Source organism: Peromyscus maniculatus, chromosome 6 (assembly GCF_049852395.1).
Source record: "Peromyscus maniculatus bairdii isolate BWxNUB_F1_BW_parent chromosome 6, HU_Pman_BW_mat_3.1, whole genome shotgun sequence".
NCBI classification, from domain to species: Eukaryota; Metazoa; Chordata; class Mammalia; order Rodentia; family Cricetidae; genus Peromyscus; species Peromyscus maniculatus.
In genome coordinates, this window is record NC_134857.1 from 24476524 (window position 1) to 24498595 (window position 22072).

Genomic DNA, 22072 nt, shown 5'->3' on the forward strand with positions numbered 1-22072 from the left:
GCTTGTTTTAAGCTATGAAGAAAGTGTTTGGTTTTCATGAGTTGAAATGCTGTGGGGTCTTGTTGTTGTTGTTGTTCATTTTTTGTTCTAGAATTTGGAAATTTTTTTTAGATTGATGGTGTAAATTTAATTTAATCATATAGTTTTAAGGAATGAGATAATGTCACCAAACATCAAGAACGGGATCAAAATCTATTGAGGTGTTTCACTGTGTGTACACAGGCATCTACAAAATAAGGTGTTATTGGGTGGAATAAACCATTAAATCAACTTTTGTGGAAGTCATGTGATTACTTTGAAAATAAACCAGATAAACTCAATAACTTCCCAGGAAAACAAAATTTACCCAATCTGTCTCCAATGGAGATAGGACAAGAAGAAAGGAACGGGTTTTTTAAAGTAAGTGACAGCCCTAAACCCTGTGGACAATGTCATCAATTCAGTTACAATTAGAACCACAAACCACAAAGGCTGGAGAGATGGCACAGCCATTAAGAGTGCTGGCTGCTCTTCCAGAGGACCTGAGTTCAAGTCCCAGCACCTGATCAAGTGGCTCACTCCAGCTCAAAAGGACCTACTGCCCTCCACTGTTTTCTGCACACACACACACACACACACACACACACACACACACACACACACACACAATTTTTTAATTAAAAAGAAATAAAGCACAGATACCAATTTTTCCCTTTCAGATTGACATGCATAGCTTCTGAGCTTAGTTTTTAAAAATAAAAGTCAAGAAAGCACTAATAAAATCCCATTTTCTGAGCACCTCTCTGCCCAGTAGACCAGACAGCTTGCAAACTTCTGGCTATTCACCTTTAGGATCATTTAAGTTGTCTTTTTGGGAACAGTCTCTTGTTTCCTTATAATCTTATTATGGAGTATGTGTCAAAACTATGCACAAATAGAGCCGGGTGGTAGCGGCGCACACGATCCCAGCACGGGGAGACAGAGCCAGGCGGATCTCTGTGAGTTCCAGGCCGGTCTGGTCTCCAAAGCAAGTTCCAGGAAAGGCACAAATCTACACAGAGAAACCCTGTCTTGAAAAAAAAAAAAAAAAAACTATGCACAAAACTAGGTTATGGAGCCACCATGATTTTGACCCAGGATAGACAGGGTAGACTTTATTTTGTATCCAAAAATCAACATTTTGTTTAAAATCTCAAATTTCTAGACCATGCATATTGAATTAACATCTTAATTGATTTGTTTGCCTGTTCATAACACACAAGCACAGATAAAACCCAGTGTGAATTAATTTTGTCTGAATTTTCCATCACAGACATTATTATGCTTCATCTCTTCATTCAATCACCAGTTTATTCCATGGTTATTAGATTTCCAAAATGGCTAGTGACAAACAGAATCTTCACATTTATCACTGCCTGTCATTGGCAAGTTATAGGACCCACCCCCCTCTTCCTCTGCTGCTGGAAGCATCTGCTGGTCTCTCTCCAGAGACTTTTAGTTTGTGCCTGTGAGAATCCTATTCCCAGTTTTTAAATTGCCTATCATCTTCAGCTCCTTTTCCTGATACAACACCAGTGGGAACTGAGTGCAAGGTTTCCTTGCACACCAAGCTTTATCTGTTGTCCCCGTGGTCCTTACTCACACATACACCTCCACAGCACCATGCATGAGCCAGTGCAGATAAGCGGAATAATCAGTGCTAGCCTTTTCGCCCAAAGAAAGCTCCTGCGCACACACTCTGAACTCTGTTACCCCCTAAATGTCAGACACCCACTTCCCACTGCCTTATGGAAAGTCAGATTTCCTCTCATTTCTTTAATTCTTAGTTGTGTGAATACATCGCCCTCAAGTTTACCACTCTGTGTGTCACGAATGGCATCTGGACCTTCAGAGAATGGAAAAGTGAGGTGAGCACCCCTCCACCCATCCCCATCCCCGCCTCCCACACAAATTCCAGGCTTAAGCCGCTTTCATCTGGGTGCAGCCGGGAAGAGTAGAGTGGGAGGTGGGTCTGCACAGTATGAGACAGCACACACACACACACACACACACACACACACACACACACACACACCCGTGAGCAGCTCACATGGACACTCAGAATCCAAGACTGATCAAAGCACATGCACCCCCCACCCCACCCCTGTACACTAAGACTGACTGTCAGTCAGGGCACTAGGAGCTTTTCATACTCATATGTACACAAATAGGGGGTTGGAGAGTATGCATAGGCTTTGAAATCAGATAGGAGGTGAGAGGGAAAGGAGAGGTGTTGAGAAGGGGGGCGGGAGGGGGGCAATAGGACACTGGCACACAAAAGCCCAGAGGAGGCTACAGAGGGGAGAAGAGGGAGCGAGAGAAACAAGACAAATCATGTTTGAAAAACTACCCTAGTGAAACCTAATTATGTGTGTGCTAACGAAAAATAAATTAAAAAGAAGTTAGCGGCGTCCTCAGTAATCCTTTATGCCACTGAACTGATCCCATTTGCTAAAAGCCGAGGCACCTGACAGGCCCTAGAGAGGGTCGGCAAAGGGCTCTTCCCACCTGCTTTGTTCTAACAGAGAAAAGATTTAGATCCAGTCCAAATCATGTTACCTATCTGCCTATCATCTGTAAAACACCCCCTCTTCCCTCTCTCCATCTCTCCTTCTCTCCCTCCCTGCCTCCTCCACCCTCATCTTTAGGATGAAAACACCTGAATGCCGTTCATTAGTCTCTGACTTGGCAATGGTGGAAGGAGGAAACATCGGGCTGTGGAGAATCAGGTGCTCCTGTTTGGGACAGCAGTGCAAACAGCCTGAGACAGACAGTTTAGTGCGTCGGAGCTGAGAGTCAACTCCTGAGGAAGATGGGGACTCTCAGCCCTACGGGTGGCTGATGATGGAGGCTGGTACCTCCCCCACACACCCCATCCCCAGTTAGGAAGACGGAAAGGGAGCCTTGTGATGAATGCCTTGAGCACTGTCTCTAAAGGTTAACACAGCAATATGTACTCAGGACTATTAAGTAAGCTGGGTTTAATGACATGAACGTCTGTGCTCAGCACTTGGGAGGTGGAAACAGAAAGATGGCCAGTTTGAAGCTGAAGGAAAGGGGGTTGGGGAGAAGGAAGGAGAAAGGAAGAAAGGGAGGAAGGAGGAAATGAAATATTGGTAAAAAACCAATGATATGCATGAGGGGAAAAGTCAGAAATGCTAAATTACTATAAGCTTTCTGTGATGGTTAACACTGCTTGTCAGTTTGACAGGATCCAGAGTTACCCAGGAGACACACCTTCGGCTGGTCTGTGAGGTGGAAAGATCTGCCTTAACTGTGGATGGCATCATTCCACGAGCTGGGGTGGGAATAAAAAGGGAATAAAAAGAGAAACGTGGGCTGTGCTCCCTGGTGCAAATGCAGTGTGGTCAGCTGCCTCAGGCTCCTGTCAATGACATGCCTGACATGGACTGTGTACCCTCGACCTGGAGACAAATCCTTGCTTCCTTAATTTGCTCCTGTCTGTTATTTTATCACAGCAACAGGAAGCACTATTATAAAAAGACACTATATCACCAATATGCCTACCAATGTCTAAAAGAAAATACACAGAATACTAACAGAAAAAAGTCTTGACTAATCCAATCCTGAACACACTTGCATTCGTAATGTGGAAATATTCCTCTGTTGTCCACACTGCACAGGTGCTGTGTGCCCCAAAGCCCTGTCTTCCTTATTCCTTCTCAGTTTTCTCCTCACTTCCTACCTTCACTTTTTTGTGGCATATTAGTTGAAGATGTGTTATATTTCATTTATGCTGTGAAATATTTGTTTAATGGTGCAAAGATGTGTTGCATTCTTTTATGTTGCATTCGTTTAATTCTTTGAAGCTGTGTTCCTTTGCCTGCCTAAAATAACCGATTGGTCTAATAAAGAGTTGAATGGCCAATAGCTAGGCAGGAGAGGGATAGGGGTGCCAGGCAGAGAGAATAAATAAGAGGGGAAGACAGGAGAGAAGAGTGAGAAAAGGAGGAGAGTGGACACCAGGGGCCAGTCACTCAGCCACACAGCCAGCATGGAGTAAGAAAAAAAGAAAGAGATATGGACTAGAGAAAGGTGAAAAACCCAGAGGTGAAAGGTAGATAGGATAATTTAAATTAAGAAAAGCTATCTAGAAATAGTCAAACTAAGGCAGGCCATTCATAAGTAAGAATAAGTCTCTGTGTGTTTATTTGGGAGCTGGATGGCAGGCCTCCCAAAGAGTAAAAAGTTTCAAAACAAAAACAAAAACAAAACACTACACTCACTATTCTGCCAGGTGCCCCAGTACTCTGGTATCTGTTTCACACTGTCATGCAATAACCTCAGACTCCTAGGCAAGAACCAAAGCTCTCTTGATAATCAGCTGCAGCATCTGCTCATCTTTAGACTAAAAGGCCCCTCATCACTGGTGTGATTTCAAAGGAATAGAGAAGTGTGCTTTGTAGATGACAAGAACGGAGGAAAGTTGATCTATGGAGGTAAAGTCGTGAAGATTAGATCAAGATACTTCTGCAGTTTTTGTTTGTTTGTTTTGTTTTGATACAGGGTCTCTCAATGTAGCCTTGACTGTCCTGGAACTCACTATGTGGACCAGGCTGTCCTGGAACTCAGAGATCCACCTGCCGTTGTGTCCTAAGTGCTGGGGTTAGAGGCATACACCACTACACCTGGTTACTTCTACAATTTTTAAGATCTAGACTTGCTTTGTGTGTGTATATATATATGTTGTCCTTGCAACAGAAGGGCACAATTGCATCCAGCACATAGAAGTCAGTGATTAAGACCACTCCATGCTTTCATTTTTCTTCACTGTGCTGGGGATAGAAGGCAGGGCTCTGCATGTGCTGGGCAAGTGCTGCACCTCTGAGCGCTGGCCATTCGTCACCCTATGCTTCGTGTTCTTCCTGAGGCATAGAATACACAGATGGTCTCTGCAGTAATGCTGCACAGGTGGGCCGGCAGTGCCTGGGACTTCAGAAGCAGCCAGCAGTGCTCGACAAGGGCTTTGGAAGTCTCAAAGCACTCAGACTTCATCTGTTGTTGGTTGTTGTTGTTGCTTTGATGCGATATTGGACCCCATTGTGCAGCATCCTTACCAGATGTTCAAACCTCTGTTGATAAACCCCTCTGGCAGAGAAGTCCATGTCGGACTAGTAGACCACTGCCTAGCCCTCTCCTCCACCACCTCCTCTTATGTCTCTTCTCCTTTTCCCTTTCCTCTACTTCCCCTTCTATTGTTTAAGAGAAATTGTCTCTCTGTACCTCAGCCTGATCTGCCTGCCTCCATCTCCTGAGTCCTGGGATTACAGGCATGCACCACCACATACAGGCTTATGAGCTTCTTTGGTGTTCAGTAAGATGCTGTGGAGCCTGTCTTGGATCCCTCCTCATTCCCACTTGCCCTTTCCTTCAGGAATCATCCATGCCTCATCCTGCTGGGAGTCTCTGCTGAATCCTTACACCAGCCTTCACTGGAGAGAATCACCTAAGCAAATGTCTTTTCTGGATGCAAAGACCTGCTTCAACTCAAAACAGCACTCAAGATCATCTCCTGATAAGGACACAGAATTGGCTGAATATTTGTTGGGACTGTATTGTAATTGAAGTATTCCTCCTGCCCACATGATTCCTTCATTCCCCTCCTTTATCTCCTTACATTTACCAACAAACTTGGTATGTGGAAATCTTCATCTCAGAGGCATCTCCCTGCCTTTGTTTGTTAATTGTAAATGTGCCATTGTAGAAAGACCATCAGTCCTGATTGTAACTTGGAAGATAAGTTGATATGAGGAATCAGTTCTACATGAGAGCCTTTCCAACCTTTGGAGGAAGTTGCTGCGTGCTTGGGAAGAAGAGTCTCAACCTTTATGGCTTAGGAAAAGAAAAGGAAACACCACCACCCACAAAATGCAAAAGCAAGGAACCCAGGAGAGTGTGGTATGGAGAAATTCAGGCCTACACTGTAGCTGCCAAGCACAGCTAAAGCTATTCCTGCCCACAAGCCCAACTGGGTGGAGTCTGCTCCCTGGGCAACTTGCCATCTGCACCCCTGAAAACACCCTGCGTCCGTTTTCTCTTGATACATAGAAATGGCACAAACTTTGTGCACGCAACAACTAGCTCAGAGGTCTAGTGAAACCAGGGGTTGAGCTTAGAGTCTCACAGAACAAAGTCAAGCTTTCCCTGGGGCTAAGGCACTGAAGGATCAGGGGGGTGAAGGGGCAATCCTCTTGCAGGCTTACGCAGGTCGTTGGCAGAGTGGAGCTGTTTTGTGGTTGTGAAATCTATGCCCCCATTTCTGGGCTGGCACTCAGCCAGCTTTCACTCTCTGCTTCTAAAGCTACTGCATGCCCTCCATGCAGCCTCTATCCTCCCAGGCCACCACTGCTCCATGAATTCTACTCAAGAGCATCTCTCCACCAGGGCTGGTTAACCAGCAAGCACCGGGGGTCCACTTAGCTCTGTCTCTCCACGGCTGGAATTACAAGCAGGGCTACCTAGCTGTTTGCCATGTTTCTGAGCACCAAACTTCTGTCCTCATGCCAGCACGGCAAGCATTTTATCAATGTAGATATCTCTCCCAGCCCCTCAGCTCTCTCTGACAAAGCTCTCTGCTTTCCAGGATTCATGCAACTAGGTCTTTCTCATAGAATAATCTCCACATCTCATCACCTGGTGCACCATGAGAACTAGTGTAGCACCAATGTGCTAAGTTGTTATGTTTTCGGGCTCTGTGGATCACGGTGGGAAATCTCTGGGAGGGTGTTTAGCAATCCTGCTTCTCACAACTCTCAAAAGGCATGGAAAGCTCTTTACATTTGTCGTTCCGGTCACCCTCTTCCTCTGGCCCAAGCAGTTCACCTTTCCTGTGCTTTTCTCAGGCCTCTACCTTGGCCCCCTGTCATATCCAGCAGATGATCTTGTCTCCCATTTCACACATGGAAGAAGCTAACTGTTCTAGCTCCCCTGGACTTACACCAAATAGCGGCACACTAGGTACTTAAAACATCAGAGATTTATCTTCCCATCGTTCTGGAGACTAGAAGCCTCAAATGAAGCTGTTAGAAGGACCGTGACCCCTCGGGGGTTCTAGAGGATGCTTGGCTCCAGGCCTAGATTTTGGGGCTGCCAGCAATCTTTGGTACTGCTCGCTGCTTCAGTGGGGTCACTGACTGACCCCAGAGGCTCAGGTGCTTCAGGCTTGGCCCCCAGGGTGGTGTTACTGAGGAATCTTGAACACATGGGACTCTAAGTCACAAGGGGGTGAGCTCTTTCAGGGGATTGTGGGACTTTGGTCTCTTCCTCTTCCTCCTCCACTTCCTGGCAATGAGGCAAGGAATTTGCTTCTCCAAGTGTCTGCTGCTACTCTCATCAGGCATCCCGAAAGGCAGTGTGCGTACCTGCTGATCAGATGGGGCCATCTGTTTTCACAGGTATTTCATGGTAGCGATGGAAAGCTGACAAATACATGTAGAGATTCATCACTCCATATCTGCTGTCCAGCAGTCTTCTCTCTCTCTCTCTCTCTCTCTCTCTCTCTCTCTCTCTCTCTCTCTCTCTCTCTGTATTTCTTTTTCTTGTTCTTGTTATTTTTTATATTGATTTATATTTTATGTATATGTGTGATTTGCCTGCATGTGTATCTATGCACAAGTGTTTTGCCTGCATGCATGTCTGAGTACCTAGTGTGTTTCTAGTGCCAGCAGAGGTCAGAAGACGCTATTGGATCCCCTAGAACCTGAGTCACAAATGGTTGTTAATCAGCGTGTGGGTGCTGGGAACCAAACCCAGGTCCTCTACAAGAACAAGTACTCTGATGAGCCAGCCCCAGCCCCTTTTCTCTCCTCTTATAAAGGCCCCCTGACAGATTAAGGAACACTCTAATTCAGTATAATCTCATCTTTGTTACATGTCAAAGACTATTTCCAAATTAGGACCCCTTTGGGTACCAGGGCTTAAGAACCCCACTATACTTAGGGTGACATGAATTAGCTTATTGCTTATTATATTATATGAAGACCCCAATTCCATGGCTAGCAAGAGACATTGAGAACATTGAGCTAAGCTTCAATTCTTCTTCCTCTTCTCTTTCTCTCCCCGAACCACGGAGTGCAAGGGTACATGTTGCTTTGGAACCAAGGGTCAACTAAGGTCCAGGACATTTCAACGCTATCTCCCAAGGACTGAATAAAAGACTCATGTCAGTCAGGCCTGCAAACACCCTTCACACTGTACTCACTCACATATATGGTTCCTTTTTTGATTTTTGCATGTTTGTTTCGGGACAGGGCCTTGTTATGTAGCCTTAACTGGCCTGGCACTCCTTACATAGAGCAGGCTGGACTCCAACTGGTAACTATCCTCCTGCCTCAGCCTCCCTAGTGCAGGGAAGAAAGAAGAGCACCAACAGCCCAGCTTGCATATGGTTAAAGGGTTTAAAGTCCCACCCACAGGGGCATCTGGCTCCTCTTCCCAGCTCACTTTCCTAGTCTGCAGCACAGCCAAGGGGCCTGCTCATCTGTCCCGCAAGCGCCTCCTCCTCGCCTGGCTCGTTGGTGGCCTCAGGTGGCAGCGGCTTGCCCTGGGGCGGCGCCTGGACACTGGTGCTCTAGACTGGGGCCGCCTGAGGTCGGCTAACCCAGGGTGAGGATCGGAGCGTGCACCGCAGCAAGAGAACGCCCTTGGAGCGCGGTGCCTGGAGCGGTCGCAGGGTCCGGAGGGGCTACGGGGCACCCCGGCCCTGGGGATCTGGGCGGCGCCAATAGAGCGCCCACCTGCAGAGACCTCGCGATCGCTCCCGCCGGCTTCCCCGGAGCACACGGACCCCCCGGTGCCACCTGGGCATTTGTGTCCTTCATCCTCGATCGCAATCAAGCTGGGGAACCGCTGACACCCGCTGCCGCCCCGAGGCTCGCCCTCGCGGCGGCTCCCCACGGGCATGTTTCAGGGGGGTAGGACCAGCATCCCCAAGCCCGCGCCCCGCAACCTGGAGGACCTGGACTCGGTGCAGCGCGTCTTGCTACACAGGTCAGTGCGGGCTCCCGGGATGCGGCCGGGCTAGGCACAGAGGCAGGGTTCGGCTAGGTGCGGGGCTCCCCTCCCGGAGTCGGTGCTAGGTGCCTAGGGTCGCTGAGACTCCAGCCCCGCGCCAATCGGCTCCGTGAGGCTCCACTTTATAAAGAAGGGGAAGGACCACGTGAAGCAAAGCTGCTTCTCAAGGCGCTCTGCACTTTCTGCGGAAGGTTTGGGGGGGCGGGGGGGGGGGAGCCGAGAGCTTTGCTGGACTTTGTGAGTGAAATTAGAAAGAATTTCTGTTTTAACAAATCTAATTTCACCCCACCCCCTACACGCTGCGGAACTGCACAATATAGGAGTTCTAAGGAAGAGAACCTCAACTTTCCATCAGCTTATCCAACCCGATTTTTGATGCGAAACAGGCGAACAAAGATTAAAACCCACGCTGAAGGCGATGAGTTTATTGGTGAGAAAGGAATCCACGCCGAGAACAAACTTGAATGCATGGCAGTTAACGTTGCTAACTCGAAAGGCCTGGCCTTATTGAGATATGATGGGAGGGGGAATCGCTTAGAAATAAATGAAGGGTTTCTCTTGAATACCTCTGTGGTGAGGACGAGTAAGCCAGCTTAGTAAATATCTGCCAGGGAGGTTTACGTGAGTTCTCTCATCTGTAAACGTTTCAAGTGACCCTTTTAAGTCTTTATACAAAACCATATGAGCTCTAGAAAGTGTGAGGGAGGGGGCAGCGTTATGCAAGTTTTCTTTTCTTTTCTCTTTTTTCTTTTCTTTTCTTTTTTTTTAGTTAGTTTGTTTGTTTGTTTTTTGAGACAGGGTTTCTCTGTGTAGCTTTGGTGCCTGTCCTGGATCTCGCCCTATAGACCAGTCTGGCCTCGAACTCACAGAGATCCGCCTGGCTCTGCCTCCCTAGTGCTGGGATTAAAGGCTTGCGCTGCCCGGCTGCAAGGGGTTTTAAAATTGGATTTCTTCGACTGGAGAGCTGTCTTCTGAAACTTGAAGTTTTCTGCACCCCACTCTCCACCCCGCTAGACAGCTGTTGCAGTGTAAAATGAAATACTGTCAAAGGAGGAGCTAAATTCCTAAAGATGATTCCCGCTTGCGTTTGATAAAGTTACAATTCAGGAGTGTTCACTGTAAAGTTACTCACAGCATGATTTTGGCCTAGATGGGAGGAAATTTGTTTTAAACACCCAAGACTCCATTGCAACAAAATTTCTTATTTTTCTTGTTTGAAATGTCAAGTAGAAAGAAAAAAATCCAAACTGATTAACACTACAGAGCCTCAAACTCAAAGCACAAGCCTGCCTAAATGAAGCAGGGCAAAAGAAAAGGTTTAAACTCTAGTCCTCAGCCTGAGGTGATCATTTCAGAAGGAGTATTTCCGGAATACACCTGCTCAGCATTAGAATGAAAAGCCACTTCATCTGAATTACATAATAACTGCTACCATCTGCAAAGGCAGCCGAAGGAATCTGAACTCAGTTTGTCAGTACTATGGCTAACAGCGATTTCTTTTTAACAGAATATGAAAGTCTTTTCATCTTTGCATTGCATTGATTTTTGCGTGTTCTATTATTTTGTGTTTTATTGTCATTTTGTGTTTTCAAAACACCTGTTTAAAATTTTGTGACATAACAAAGTTTCTCACTTGATGAGGACATATTTTCACACACATTCATACTTTTCAAATACTTTCTGCTTGCATATATAAAGCTTTGTATGGATATAATAGAAACGCCCTTTAAATCATATTCATCCATTTATTGTCATTCGCATGAACCAGACCGGTGCATAATCTGTGTTTTAAAGTTGTTTTGGCAATATTTTTATGTTTTCCTTTAGGAGCATCTGTTGCTTATATAGGCAACCCTATCTAAACCCCGTGGGTTGCACACACACTCAAAGACTTGCAAGTGGAGGCTGAGAGCTAGAGAGGAAGGGTTTGAGCGGGGAGGGGGTGAGACAGGGTAATGGGGTGTGAACGAGCCTGAAGTTCACTACACACAGATGAAACTGTCAGAGAATAAAAAGAAACAAATACCTTGTAAGTCATCCACAAAATTTTGACAAATGCTTTAAAGAGACCAGGGCTGCAGGAAATTCATACTGAAGAAAACACTAGGCTATTTCATTTTATTTTCATGTTTAAATTTAAAAGCTAGGTCTTCCGGTTGTTGGTTTGTTAATTACTTGTGTATTTTCCATTGCAAATACGGTTTTCAGAACCTACAGCCCTGAATTGCTTAACTGCTGAGAAAGATACTAGAACCAAACATGCCAGTACTCAAGTGACAGTCACTCACCAGTGAGCGGAGACTTCAGCTAGTCTGCTTTGGGAACAAAAGTCAGATTATCTGAGCCTGAAGAAAGGCTCCCATAATTCATTTCTCAGTTATTTTTACTTAAGCAAGTTAATGTTTTGGAGTCATTTGATTATTTGAAATACTCTGTAGTACTCACTAGTATTTTCTTTCTTTCTTTTTTTTTGTTTTTTGTTTTTTGTTTTTTCGAGACAGGGTTTTTCTGCGTTGTTTTGGTGCCTGTCCTGGATCTCACATTGTAGACCAGGCTGGCCTACGAACTCACAGAGATCCACCTGGCTCTGCTTCCCGAGTGCTGGGATTAAAGGCGTGCACCACTGCTGCCCGGCTCATTAGTATTTTCCAAATACTTTTAAATCAAATTTTACAAATACTTTTAAACAACTTATGCACATGGCTAGTGAATTCAGTCCTCTCAGAGTGGCATTTCTGTTGCAGAGTCCTGTAACTTGATGAGACAGTAACTCGGTCTTCTGTAACTTGGAGAGACCCACATTATAGGGTGACACTGTGAACTTCTGTCCACGTGGCAGTGCTCTGTGAACATAAAGTCCTATCAAGCATAAGGGGTGGTGTTAGTAACTGTTGTCTGGGCTCTAAAACAAAACACAGGTGAGAGGCTATTCTTAGAGATTCCCAGAGTCAGTTGTCGGAGATCTGGTGGCTAATGATGGTGCTGGACTAGAACAGTGGTTTGTGGACACCTACGCCAGCAGACAGGTGAAAATACTGGACGCTCTGAAGTTCATACTTTTACCAACAGCAAAAATGTGTGTATTCAAAATGTATCAAGTATCTAGGCCTTTCTGAGGTAAATGTATGCCCTGTTGATTACAGTGTCCTGTTACCAAGATAGTATAGGATATCTTTTTAAACTTGAAAGTAAAAACTAAAATAAATAATAATAAAAGCAAAAGCTTAGAAAAATACAAGGTACAATATATACTGTGTTATTTTTTCAACAGTAAGGCATTAGATTTAAGGGTTATCACATTTGAATTTTAACAACACCATGTGGTGGGTAAATTATTAATGCTGTCTTCATGTAAGAAAACTGACTTTGCCTACATTCAATTTGTTCTTAGTTCTAGACTCAAAGGACACAGCTCTCTGACCAAGGAGAGCATGGTGCTTCTGCATTATCCAGCACGTGACTGTCACTGCCGGTGACTGCACAGCTCACAACACTGCAGGTTTTTAAAGGGCAGCAGCAATGCTTTCAGCGCTCATATCGGCAGTGGTTTTCTCCCGACTCTTGTGTCTGCTCTTTCTTTCCTCCTTGTCTCTTCACCAGTAGGTTGTAGACCATCAGCAACTCCCCCAGCTGGGCATTCCTGCGTTAGGGGCCTCTTTGCTTCTGGTTGGCAAATACTGGTCTCTGGCGGCAGAACAGTTCAGCAAATGAGTTAGAGTTTGTAAGTAGAGCTAGAGAATGAAGACAAGGAAGGACGGATGAACTGGGCTTGGGGCTCGCGTGGTGCGTCGTCTGCTGCAGTTATTGGGTGACTGACTGGGAAAGAATTGAATCCCGTTGTTTGGTTTCTCCCAAAGTGGGGACTGAAGCCACAGTTTTAAGCGTGTTAAAGAAGCATGTTACCCCTGATCTGCCCCAGCCTGGATCTGCTTCTGGAGCCTCTTCTATGTTCTGTTCTCATTTAAATGATCTTGTAGCAATTAAGTCCTGTACATATGAACAAGGGATTCCATTTTCATATGAGAAAATTGAGATTTCAGACTGTAACTTCATTACATAAATTTAGCATTGCAGAGTGTCTTTTATATATTGTAATTCTATCTTGGAATATTTTGGAAAACTCCACATTAGAAAGTCACGGTATTTTAAATGGTATTTATTGGTCTACCATCATTTAAAAATGATTACTTTAAAATAATTTTTTAAAACTATTATTGCTCATATTATAAAGTGTTATTCCTGTGTTCACACTTAGGGCACTATTGATTAGTTCCTGACAAAGCTGCATTACATCAATTTTTGCCCCGGGGTTTAAATGAACATCATCTCCCATGACCCTGTTTTCATTTATCTCTCATTGCTAGCTACTCCTGCTGCTAAATAGAGAGCCCTGACCCTGCTAACGATAGTAAATATTTAATTATGTTCTTATCTGGGGTATTTTATGTCTGAATTGTATTGTTTGCCTAATTGAGATGGTAATCTATGGAAATTTTGACCTTGTGTCTCCTACATATGAAACTAAACATTTTTGGGCTTCAATTTTTATACAGTCAAAAATAGAAAATGAGAATATACCCCAGTCTAAATCTTTAAGATTTTCTTGTAATTTCCAATTATTAAGTCCTTGAACTAACAGGGTATTTTCAGAAGACCCTGATGTTATTTTCTTTTTCTTTCTCCATCCTTTCCCAACACAATTAAGATTTTAAAAATTAATAAAGTTGGAGATACAATTTGCTGATACCACACCCATCCAAATTAAATTAAGAATAAAAATAGTTGTTGTTGTATTGTATGTAGGTCTGTATGAAAGATCAAGTAAGGCAGTTACACATAAATTCTCTCTCTTTTTCTCTTTCTTCAATTAAACTAACAGATGAAACTTAATTAGCCCAGAAAGTTGACATATGGAGTATCTAGTACAAGGAATCTTTATTAGACAATATACTTTTATAGGGATCTTTTTTTCTTTTCTTTTTCTTTGGCTGTGATTCAAGTTTGTGAAAGGAGAGAAGTTTAAAGAAGAAACAACCAGTCACCTCATCATGTCTCCAGGACATGATGGATGTCAAATACACATAGGATATTTGATTGAGGGAAGATAGGAAAAAGGACTTCTTACTCAGGTAGACGTTTCTGGGTGGCTTTTAAAAGAGAGCTATTGTGTCTTAAAGAGAAAAGTTGTGTTGTATTTGAACAAATGCATTATGTAGAAGCACCAAGAGAACTTCATAAGCCTACAGAGAGGCTCGGTGTACTGACATTGCTTGCACTAGGTATTTTACACGCATCAACTCACTGTACTCCAAACAGTCCTGTGCAGTGGGTACCACTGTGAATTTAGAGAACAGGAAAGTGAAGCTCGAAGAGACTGATGTGCTGGGGGTTGTACAGATGTGGTTTTGTAGAGAGATTCAGAGCTGGTCAGCCAGGCTCAAATTCACCAAGTGGGAGTGGTGGCAGAGTATTCAAAAGTACCAACCATCCTGTTCCAAAGAAGCATTGGTCTGGGGCAAAGCTTAGGGCATCATTTCCCAAGACTTCAGAACCATTTGGGGCCCTCATTTAAAACAGAGATTTGGGAGCTGGAGAGATGGCTCAGGGTTTAGAATACTTGTTCTTGCAGAGGAACCATTTTGACTCCCAGCACCCACGTAGTGGCATACAACCTCCTGTAACTTCAGTTATAGGGGATCCAATACCCTCTTCTGACATCCTCAGGTACCAGGCATGCACATGGTACACATACATACATGCAAGCAACACATCCATATACATAAGGGAAAAAATAAATCTTTAAACAACAAGAACAAAGATTTCTAGGCTTCTCCTCTACAGATTCTGATCCCATTGATGTGGGGTAAGGTCTCAAAACCTGTACATTTAGTAAGCTGTAAGTGATTCCTTTTGATCAGATATGTTGGACACACTTCCTTAGTTTGGTTAATATGTAATAGGAATTAAGGACCTAACTCCTAGTTGATACTCAGTTATTTGATTTAGGGAAAAATATTTTTGAGACAGGATTTCATGAATCCCAAACTGGTCTCAACCTCTCTATGTAATCAACAATGACCTTGAATGTCTGCTCCTTCTGCCTCTCTCTAATGATGGGATTACAGATATGCACCACCATAGCTGGTTTTCATAATGCTGGGGATTGAACTCAGGGCTTTCTGCGTGCTACATAAGCACTCTGTCAAGTGAGCTGCATCCCCAGCTCTGTGAAAAGCATTTTAAAGACTATACAGAACTTAGACTCTATTGTCTAGTGAAGTAACAGTGGAGGTTTATGAGCACAATGTAAGATTAATAGATGCTCATAGAAATTACAGACTATTACTGGGGGTGGGGAGAAGACTGGATATTTTGCTAGTGAAAATGTCTTTTATAGGGCTGGGGAGATGGTGGTTGGGAACACTTGCTGCTCTTCTAGAGAATCTGGGTTAGATTCTCAGCACCTACATGGCAGCTCACAACTGTCTAGAACTCAAATTCCAGGGGGTCTATGGCCCTTTTCTGGCCTCTGAGCACACTGGGCATGCATATAGTACACAGATACACATTCAGACAAAACACCCACATACATAGCATAAAAATTAAGTATTTTAAAATGTCTTTTACTTTAAAAAAAAAAAAACTTCTAATAGGTTACTTTAAAAATTAAGAAATGCGCCGGGCGTTGGTGGCGCACGCCTTTAATCCCAGCACTCGGGAGGCAGAGCCAGGCGGATCTCTGTGAGTTCGAGGCCAGCCTGGGCTACCAAGTGAGCTCCAGGAAAGGCGCAAAGCTACACAGAGAAACCCTGTCTCGAAAAACCAAAAAAAAAAAAAAAAAAAAATTAAGAAATGCAGCCAAACATAGTGATATACATCTCCACTCCCAGAACCTGGGAGGCAGAGGCTGGCCAGTCTCTCTGAATGTAAGGCCAGTCTGGTCTACATAGTGTGTTCCAGACCAGCCAGGGCTGCACAGTGAGACCCTCTCTCAAACAAACAAACAAATGGCTAACTTATCAACCAGGTGCCTACAGTACTTTTTATTTTGGAATACAATCTTGGTAAATTTTATTGTTTGAGACTTTAATGGTGGAAAAGTATATATGTTTTATCAGAAACATAACTATTATAGTCTCTTTATTATAGTGACCTACCCCTGTCTGACATAGGTCATAAGACACGTCATTCCAGAGGAGTCCTAGGAGAAAGAAATGCTAAAGAATAGATACATCCAGGCATTACTGAGTCTTCCTGTGCAGCCTGTTGGCAAGCTGGCCTATGTGATTACATTTCCATAAGAACCAAAAAAGGGGTGGGGGTCCAGAGAACCCACAGATGGATCAGCACACGGAGGCTCTTTTGGAGAGTGAACACTGGAGGAAGTAACTGCAATTCTGCACCTCTTCTCCTGTACCTCACCCTGTGTATCTTTTCATCTATATTTTTGTAATGATGTACAATAAAACGACAACTATAAGGATTTCCCTGAATCTGTGAGCCACTCAAGTAGATTAGTCAAATTCAAGGAGAGAGTTATGAAACCCTCATGTTGTGGGGAGTAGATAAGTAAAAACAAGCTGGAGCTTGTGACTGCCATCTTAAAAGGCATGGCCTGGGTGGCAATCTTGGGGAAATAATCCCTCAGTATGTAGGGTCTGAGCATCTCCAGGCAGTGTCAAAATTGCTGGAGTAGATGGACACTGCTGATGTCCAATGCTTGCTTGCTTGTGGGGAGAAGTCTCCATACCTTTTGAGATCACAGGCATCTTCTTCATTGATTGTGGTACAATATTAGGAGGAGGAAGCCAGTATTTTTTTTCTAGATGCAGAGTGATATTAGGTAAATGATTCAGGCATTGTGATCTAGTGTTGGTCACTAATTAAACACAATCATTGTGATACTGACACCTTGACTGATGGCTTGTCTTCTAGCCAGTCAGCTACTAGAAGGGACTAATGGTGAGTTGCATATACAATGTGCCTACAATGAACAAAGAGAAGGTTTACTACCAAGTGAGTGGAACAAGACTGTGTAAGATTTCACCATGGCCCAGAGTGACATGCAATCTAGAACACATCCTTCACTTCTAGAACCTGTCATATAATACTTTCTCACCTTGGCTGATCTTGGAAAATGAAACCACAGATAAATGGAGAAGTGGTTCCTGAGGAGAAAGTGTAGTGTACTGTAATGACCAAAGTTCATTTCTTGGTTGACTTTGTTGCTAGCTGCATAACCATTTTTACCTCACTAAGTCTCAGTTTCTTATTTAACTATAGAGAACTATTTACTTCATTGTATGCAGATACTTAGCATGGTATATGAACTGAGAACGAATGTAATTGAGTTGGCAATGGATGACTCAGTGAGAGCTATTGTGTACCTTAAAAATACTTGATTTAAGTATTCACAAACCACGGATAAAAATATTTAAAGAAAGAAAGAGAGAAAAAAGAAAGAAAGAGAGAAAGAAAGAAAGAATTGAGACATTTGCATATTTGCATTAGCACCGAGGGGTGCATGAATGCAAAGGCTCTGTGAAAACAACAACAAAAAACCTTGCTAAATCGAACCCATCCTTTTGGATCACAATTTTAAAAACATTACAAAAAAACAAAACAGGATAAAGTACAAACTGTAAGATACTCAGCCTGGAAAGAAAAAAAAAAAAAAGAAAAGGGGGAAAAGAATGTCTGCCTCACTCGCTGCTTGGGGAAACACTGAGCAGCTAAGTTTGCAGTCTGTGGATAGAGCACTCACTGGCTCTCTTCAATGCTCCGCGTCTTTGCTGGGAAGCTTCTCTGTCTCCCGGGCAACCGACGCTTCAGCCAATCGCAGATGAACATCGGGGTCACGTGGCCCGGCCCGGCAAAATGGCGGTGCGGCTGGCTGGCACTGGGGTCTGAGTGTCTCCACCCTGAGCTCTCGCAGTCGTGATGATGTCGGACCCCGCGTGGCGGGACTCGCGCGGGCGCTCGGCCGAGCTCCCCGGAGACCTGTCCTCACTGGAGGAGGAAGAGGAGGAAGACGACTCCGACGCCGGGGCCAGCGGCTTGGGCTCCTGCTCCTCTGCCAGCAGCGACACGTAAGGATCCAGGGGATTGCTGGTCCTCCGCCCCGGGAGCGCGTGCGGGGAGCGGGATGCTGGCCTGCTTGTGAGGTTTCCGGATAAGAGGGTCTCTCCTCCCGGTGGGCTCTGTGCTTTTTGAAGCATGTCTGTGGTGCTCCTGAGCCCTGCCTTCTTGCCACACTTGTGACTTAGACTACGGAGCATTATTTTACAAGATGTATTTTTATTATTTTTGACTCTGTGTACCTGTGTGTCTCTGTGTGTGGGCATGTGCACGTGAGTGCAGTGCCCGTAGAGGCCAGAAGAAGGCGTTGGATCCCTGGAACTAGGGTTTCCAGCGGCTGTGAGTGCTTGGAACTGAACTCTAGCCCTCTCCAAGAGCAGCAAATGCACCTAACCTCCGAGGTCCCTCTCCACCTGCAACTCCTGAGTATTTATAAGAGAAGAGACTCCGTACACACTTTATAAGGCAACTGTTTTTAATTATGTTGATATTTTCTTCTTATGAAAATGAATAGATAGCAGAGAGGAAGTCTCCTCCACACCTCACTATCAAGACAGCCTCTCTGGCTTCAGGATATGCATGCTGTATTTTCCTATTCAACCCCAGGCTTTCTATTTCAAGTAGGAATTCTTGGTAATACCATGAATGAGTTATTTTGATTCACAGTATTTCATTTTTTAGTAAACTATACCTGTTGCTATGGATTAAGGACTTCTTGGAAAAGCCTGTGGTAACTTACAGTGAATGATTGTCGGTGGAAGAGTTCAGGTCACTGGGTACCCAATGGCCACCCATAGTTTTAGGATAATATTTTATGTGTAGTTAGAACTAGCAGTTACAACATCTTCAACCAACAATATGTAACACTTCTTCTTTTTTTTTTTTTTTTTTTTTTTTTTGCATTAAAAGTGAGGGAAACCCTGCTTAAATTAAAAATGAGGGAAAACTCTGCTTAAATCCATTCTAGAAGCTTAATAGGAATAGATTGTATTCTTAAAATTTTGAACAAATAGGGCTGGAGAGATGGCTCAGAGGTTAAGAGCACTGACTGCTCTTCCAGAGGTCCTGAGTTCAATTCCCAGCAACCACATGGTGGCTTACAACCATCTGTAACAAGATCTGATGCTCTCTTCTGGCCTGCAGTCATACATGCTGTATACATAATAAATAAATAAATCTTTAAAAAAAAAAAAAAAATTTTGAACAAATATAAGAATATCAACTTTTTGTAAGTTATTGTTGTCATCTTAAAATGGTGTAAACATTTGTGGTTTGTTCTAGTTTCATGTCTATTGCTATAATAAGAAATTATGACCAAAGGCAACTTAGAGGAGACAGGGTTTACTTGGCTTAGAATTACAGGTTACAGTCCATTACTGAGGGAAGTCAAGGCAGGCCTGCTTGCTCTTCTACAACAATAACTCCCAAACAAAGAACTCACTTCACAGCCAAAGCTGCAAGGCAGAAAGCATGTGGGGTGATGCTGGCTGGCAAGCAAGCAGCCTTATGCTCAGCTAGCTTTCTTGTATAGTTTCAGGACCACAGTGGGTTGAGACTTAGATCAATTAGCAATCAAGACAATCCCCTACAGACCTGCCCACAGGTCCATCTGATCTAGGCAGTTCCTCAGTTGAAATTGTCTTCCTAGATAATTCTAGGTTGTATCAAGTTGGCAGTAATCATTAACCAGGACACTGTTATTTCATGAATTTCTTGGGAGGTTGTGCTATGGTTAGTCTCAGACTGACATTTCCATGCCTGGTTTCTCCACATCTTAGTCATGCACTGTTAGCCTAGAAATAATGTGTAATGTTCCTATGGGCACAGGAATGCTGTCTCTAGAAATCCAGACAGACTCCTGACAGGGCACCCAGCATCCAGTGGGATTTTCTAGAAATGAGCAACCCAAGAACCTTGTAGTAGGAAAACTTAAGTGTTTCACGATCCATAATACATGTGTCTATGTCTTTATTAGTCATTCATCAATCACTCCAGATACTCTAGTGTCCTTGTCCTGATGGTACTCCCCTGTTGCGAAGTATTTTGCTGGTTCTACCAAAATTCAGATTTTTATGCCTGTCCCTTATTGATGTGTGTGACATGAAAATAGAATTGCTGACCTGCCCTGGGAAGTTTTTGTTTACATCTTTTGTTACAATATTAGGTATTTACTGCCTTAAGCTGTAGTTACAGTGTAAGCTGGGTCATTCTGCTTTGAGAAGAACCATTCCACTGAAAGGCTTAGGAATATGAACCTGAACTTCTTTAAGAATCACCTGTTGCCTCTGTGGTCTTGAAGAAACTTAGTAAGAAAGACATATTACATATCCTGGACTTCAAGATTCCAGTTGCTATCTGACTCATCTTTTTACAAGTTTTTTTTTTTTTTGTTTTTGGTTTTTCAAGACAGGGTTTCTCTGTCTAGCTTTGTGCCTTTCCTGGGACTCACTTGGTAGCCCAGGCTGGCCTCGAACTCACAGAGATCCGCCTGGCTCTGCCTCCCGAGTGCTGGGATTAAAGGTGTGCGCCGCCACCCGGCACATCTTTTTACAAGTTTTTGTTTCATGCATGTTTGTGATCAAAACGCACTTTGACCTGCATATGAGTGTCAGTAAGTTTATTAATTTTGAGATGAAATTGATTTAGGATAACATTCTGGTAGGATTTAAAAAATATTTTAGCATGTGCCTGTGCGTCTCTGTGTGTGTGTACACACATATGTGTTTGCTTGCTCACAGTTGCCATAACACAGGTATGGAGGTCAGAAGACAACTTCGACGGTGTTGACTCTCTCCTCCTATCCTGTGGGTTCAGGGCACCAAGCGTAGGTCGTCAGGCTTGGCAGCCAGTGCCCGTGGCTTGTTGAGCCGTTTCTGGGGCCCCAGGTCATTCTTTTCATAGATCTGTTTTAGGCTTGTTCTGGTAGAGAGAAGTTTTCGGTTGATGCTGTTATGTCTACTCCTCAGGGAGGCTTCAGAGACAAAACTGTTGGGAGAATTGGGTTAAGGGAGCCACTGACTGCTCCAGAACTTAGGTAATGGACACCAGGCGTTTCCTTGGCAGTGATGCCAGGCTTCCTTGCTTTGGTCTGCAGATATCATTTCATTGAAGCAATGTTGATTAGTCCATGTTGGCCAGGAGCTGTCAATTTTATGACGTTGATTTTTAATTTTTTAAAGTGGTTTTGTTTTGTTTTTGTTTTTGTCACTGTTTGTTTATAACTAGGGCTGGTGGGCAAGAAGAGGGGTGACTGGAAAATAGATTTTAGCTGTGCAAAGCTGAGAAACTTCTACCTAAAATAAGACTGGCTAGAGAAGAAAGCAAATAGCTCCTTTAAATCTTGCCTGAGATTTTCAGCCACTTTTTTGAGGCCTCTGTGAAAACCTGGACAAACACCCATCAACATAGCACATTATACCTCACCCAGCCGATTCCCACGCGTCTGCGACCACATGTCCCTCTCCCCATAGCCACTTGCTTTCTGTTGCTCTAAGTGCCTTTGGGTTTCCAGAGTTGATACAAACGCAGTCATTTAGTTTTGTTTACCGTCTTTTTCTTGGGATAATTATGTTGTTGCCTGTAGTGGTTCATCTATCTTTTTTTCTGAGTAGGATTCCATTGTAAACATTCCAATGTTTACTTTTTCCTTGAGTTTTGACATGGATATGAGTGACTTATGGAATCAAAATATTTCATTCAAATTCATGATGCCATATTACTATTATACCCTGTTCAAGGTAATAGTTCTCCCTTTTTCTCCTGTTCTGAACCCTGACTTTTCTTTTAATTAGCTTGTTTTTTTCAATAAACTCACGTTGTTTTGTAAGATAAGTAGCATGGGACTGGGTTAATGGTGAAAACGTTAATTCCCAACCGCCACCTCACTCTACCTGTAGCTCAGTGTATGAAGAGAACTCTCTGTTTCTCTTCCATCCTCACTGCC

At 43.7% G+C, this 22072-nt stretch overlaps 1 protein-coding gene across 3 annotated transcripts in view; it reads left to right on the forward strand.

Moving 5' to 3' along the window:
- Positions 1–8840: 8840 nt before the first annotated feature.
- The window catches only part of Intu (inturned planar cell polarity protein), a 76489-nt gene continuing 63257 nt past the window's right edge, over positions 8841–22072 (forward strand). The window contains exon 1 of one of the 3 annotated variants that reach the window (XM_076574028.1): positions 8841–9027. In XM_076574028.1, the coding sequence (XP_076430143.1) occupies positions 8939–9027 (89 nt within the window). In that variant the 5' untranslated portion in view covers positions 8841–8938. Of the gene's footprint in view, positions 9028–17902; positions 18141–22072 lie in introns of those variants that run through there. The other 2 variants (XM_006987455.4, XM_016005986.3) reach the window with 2 other exon arrangements.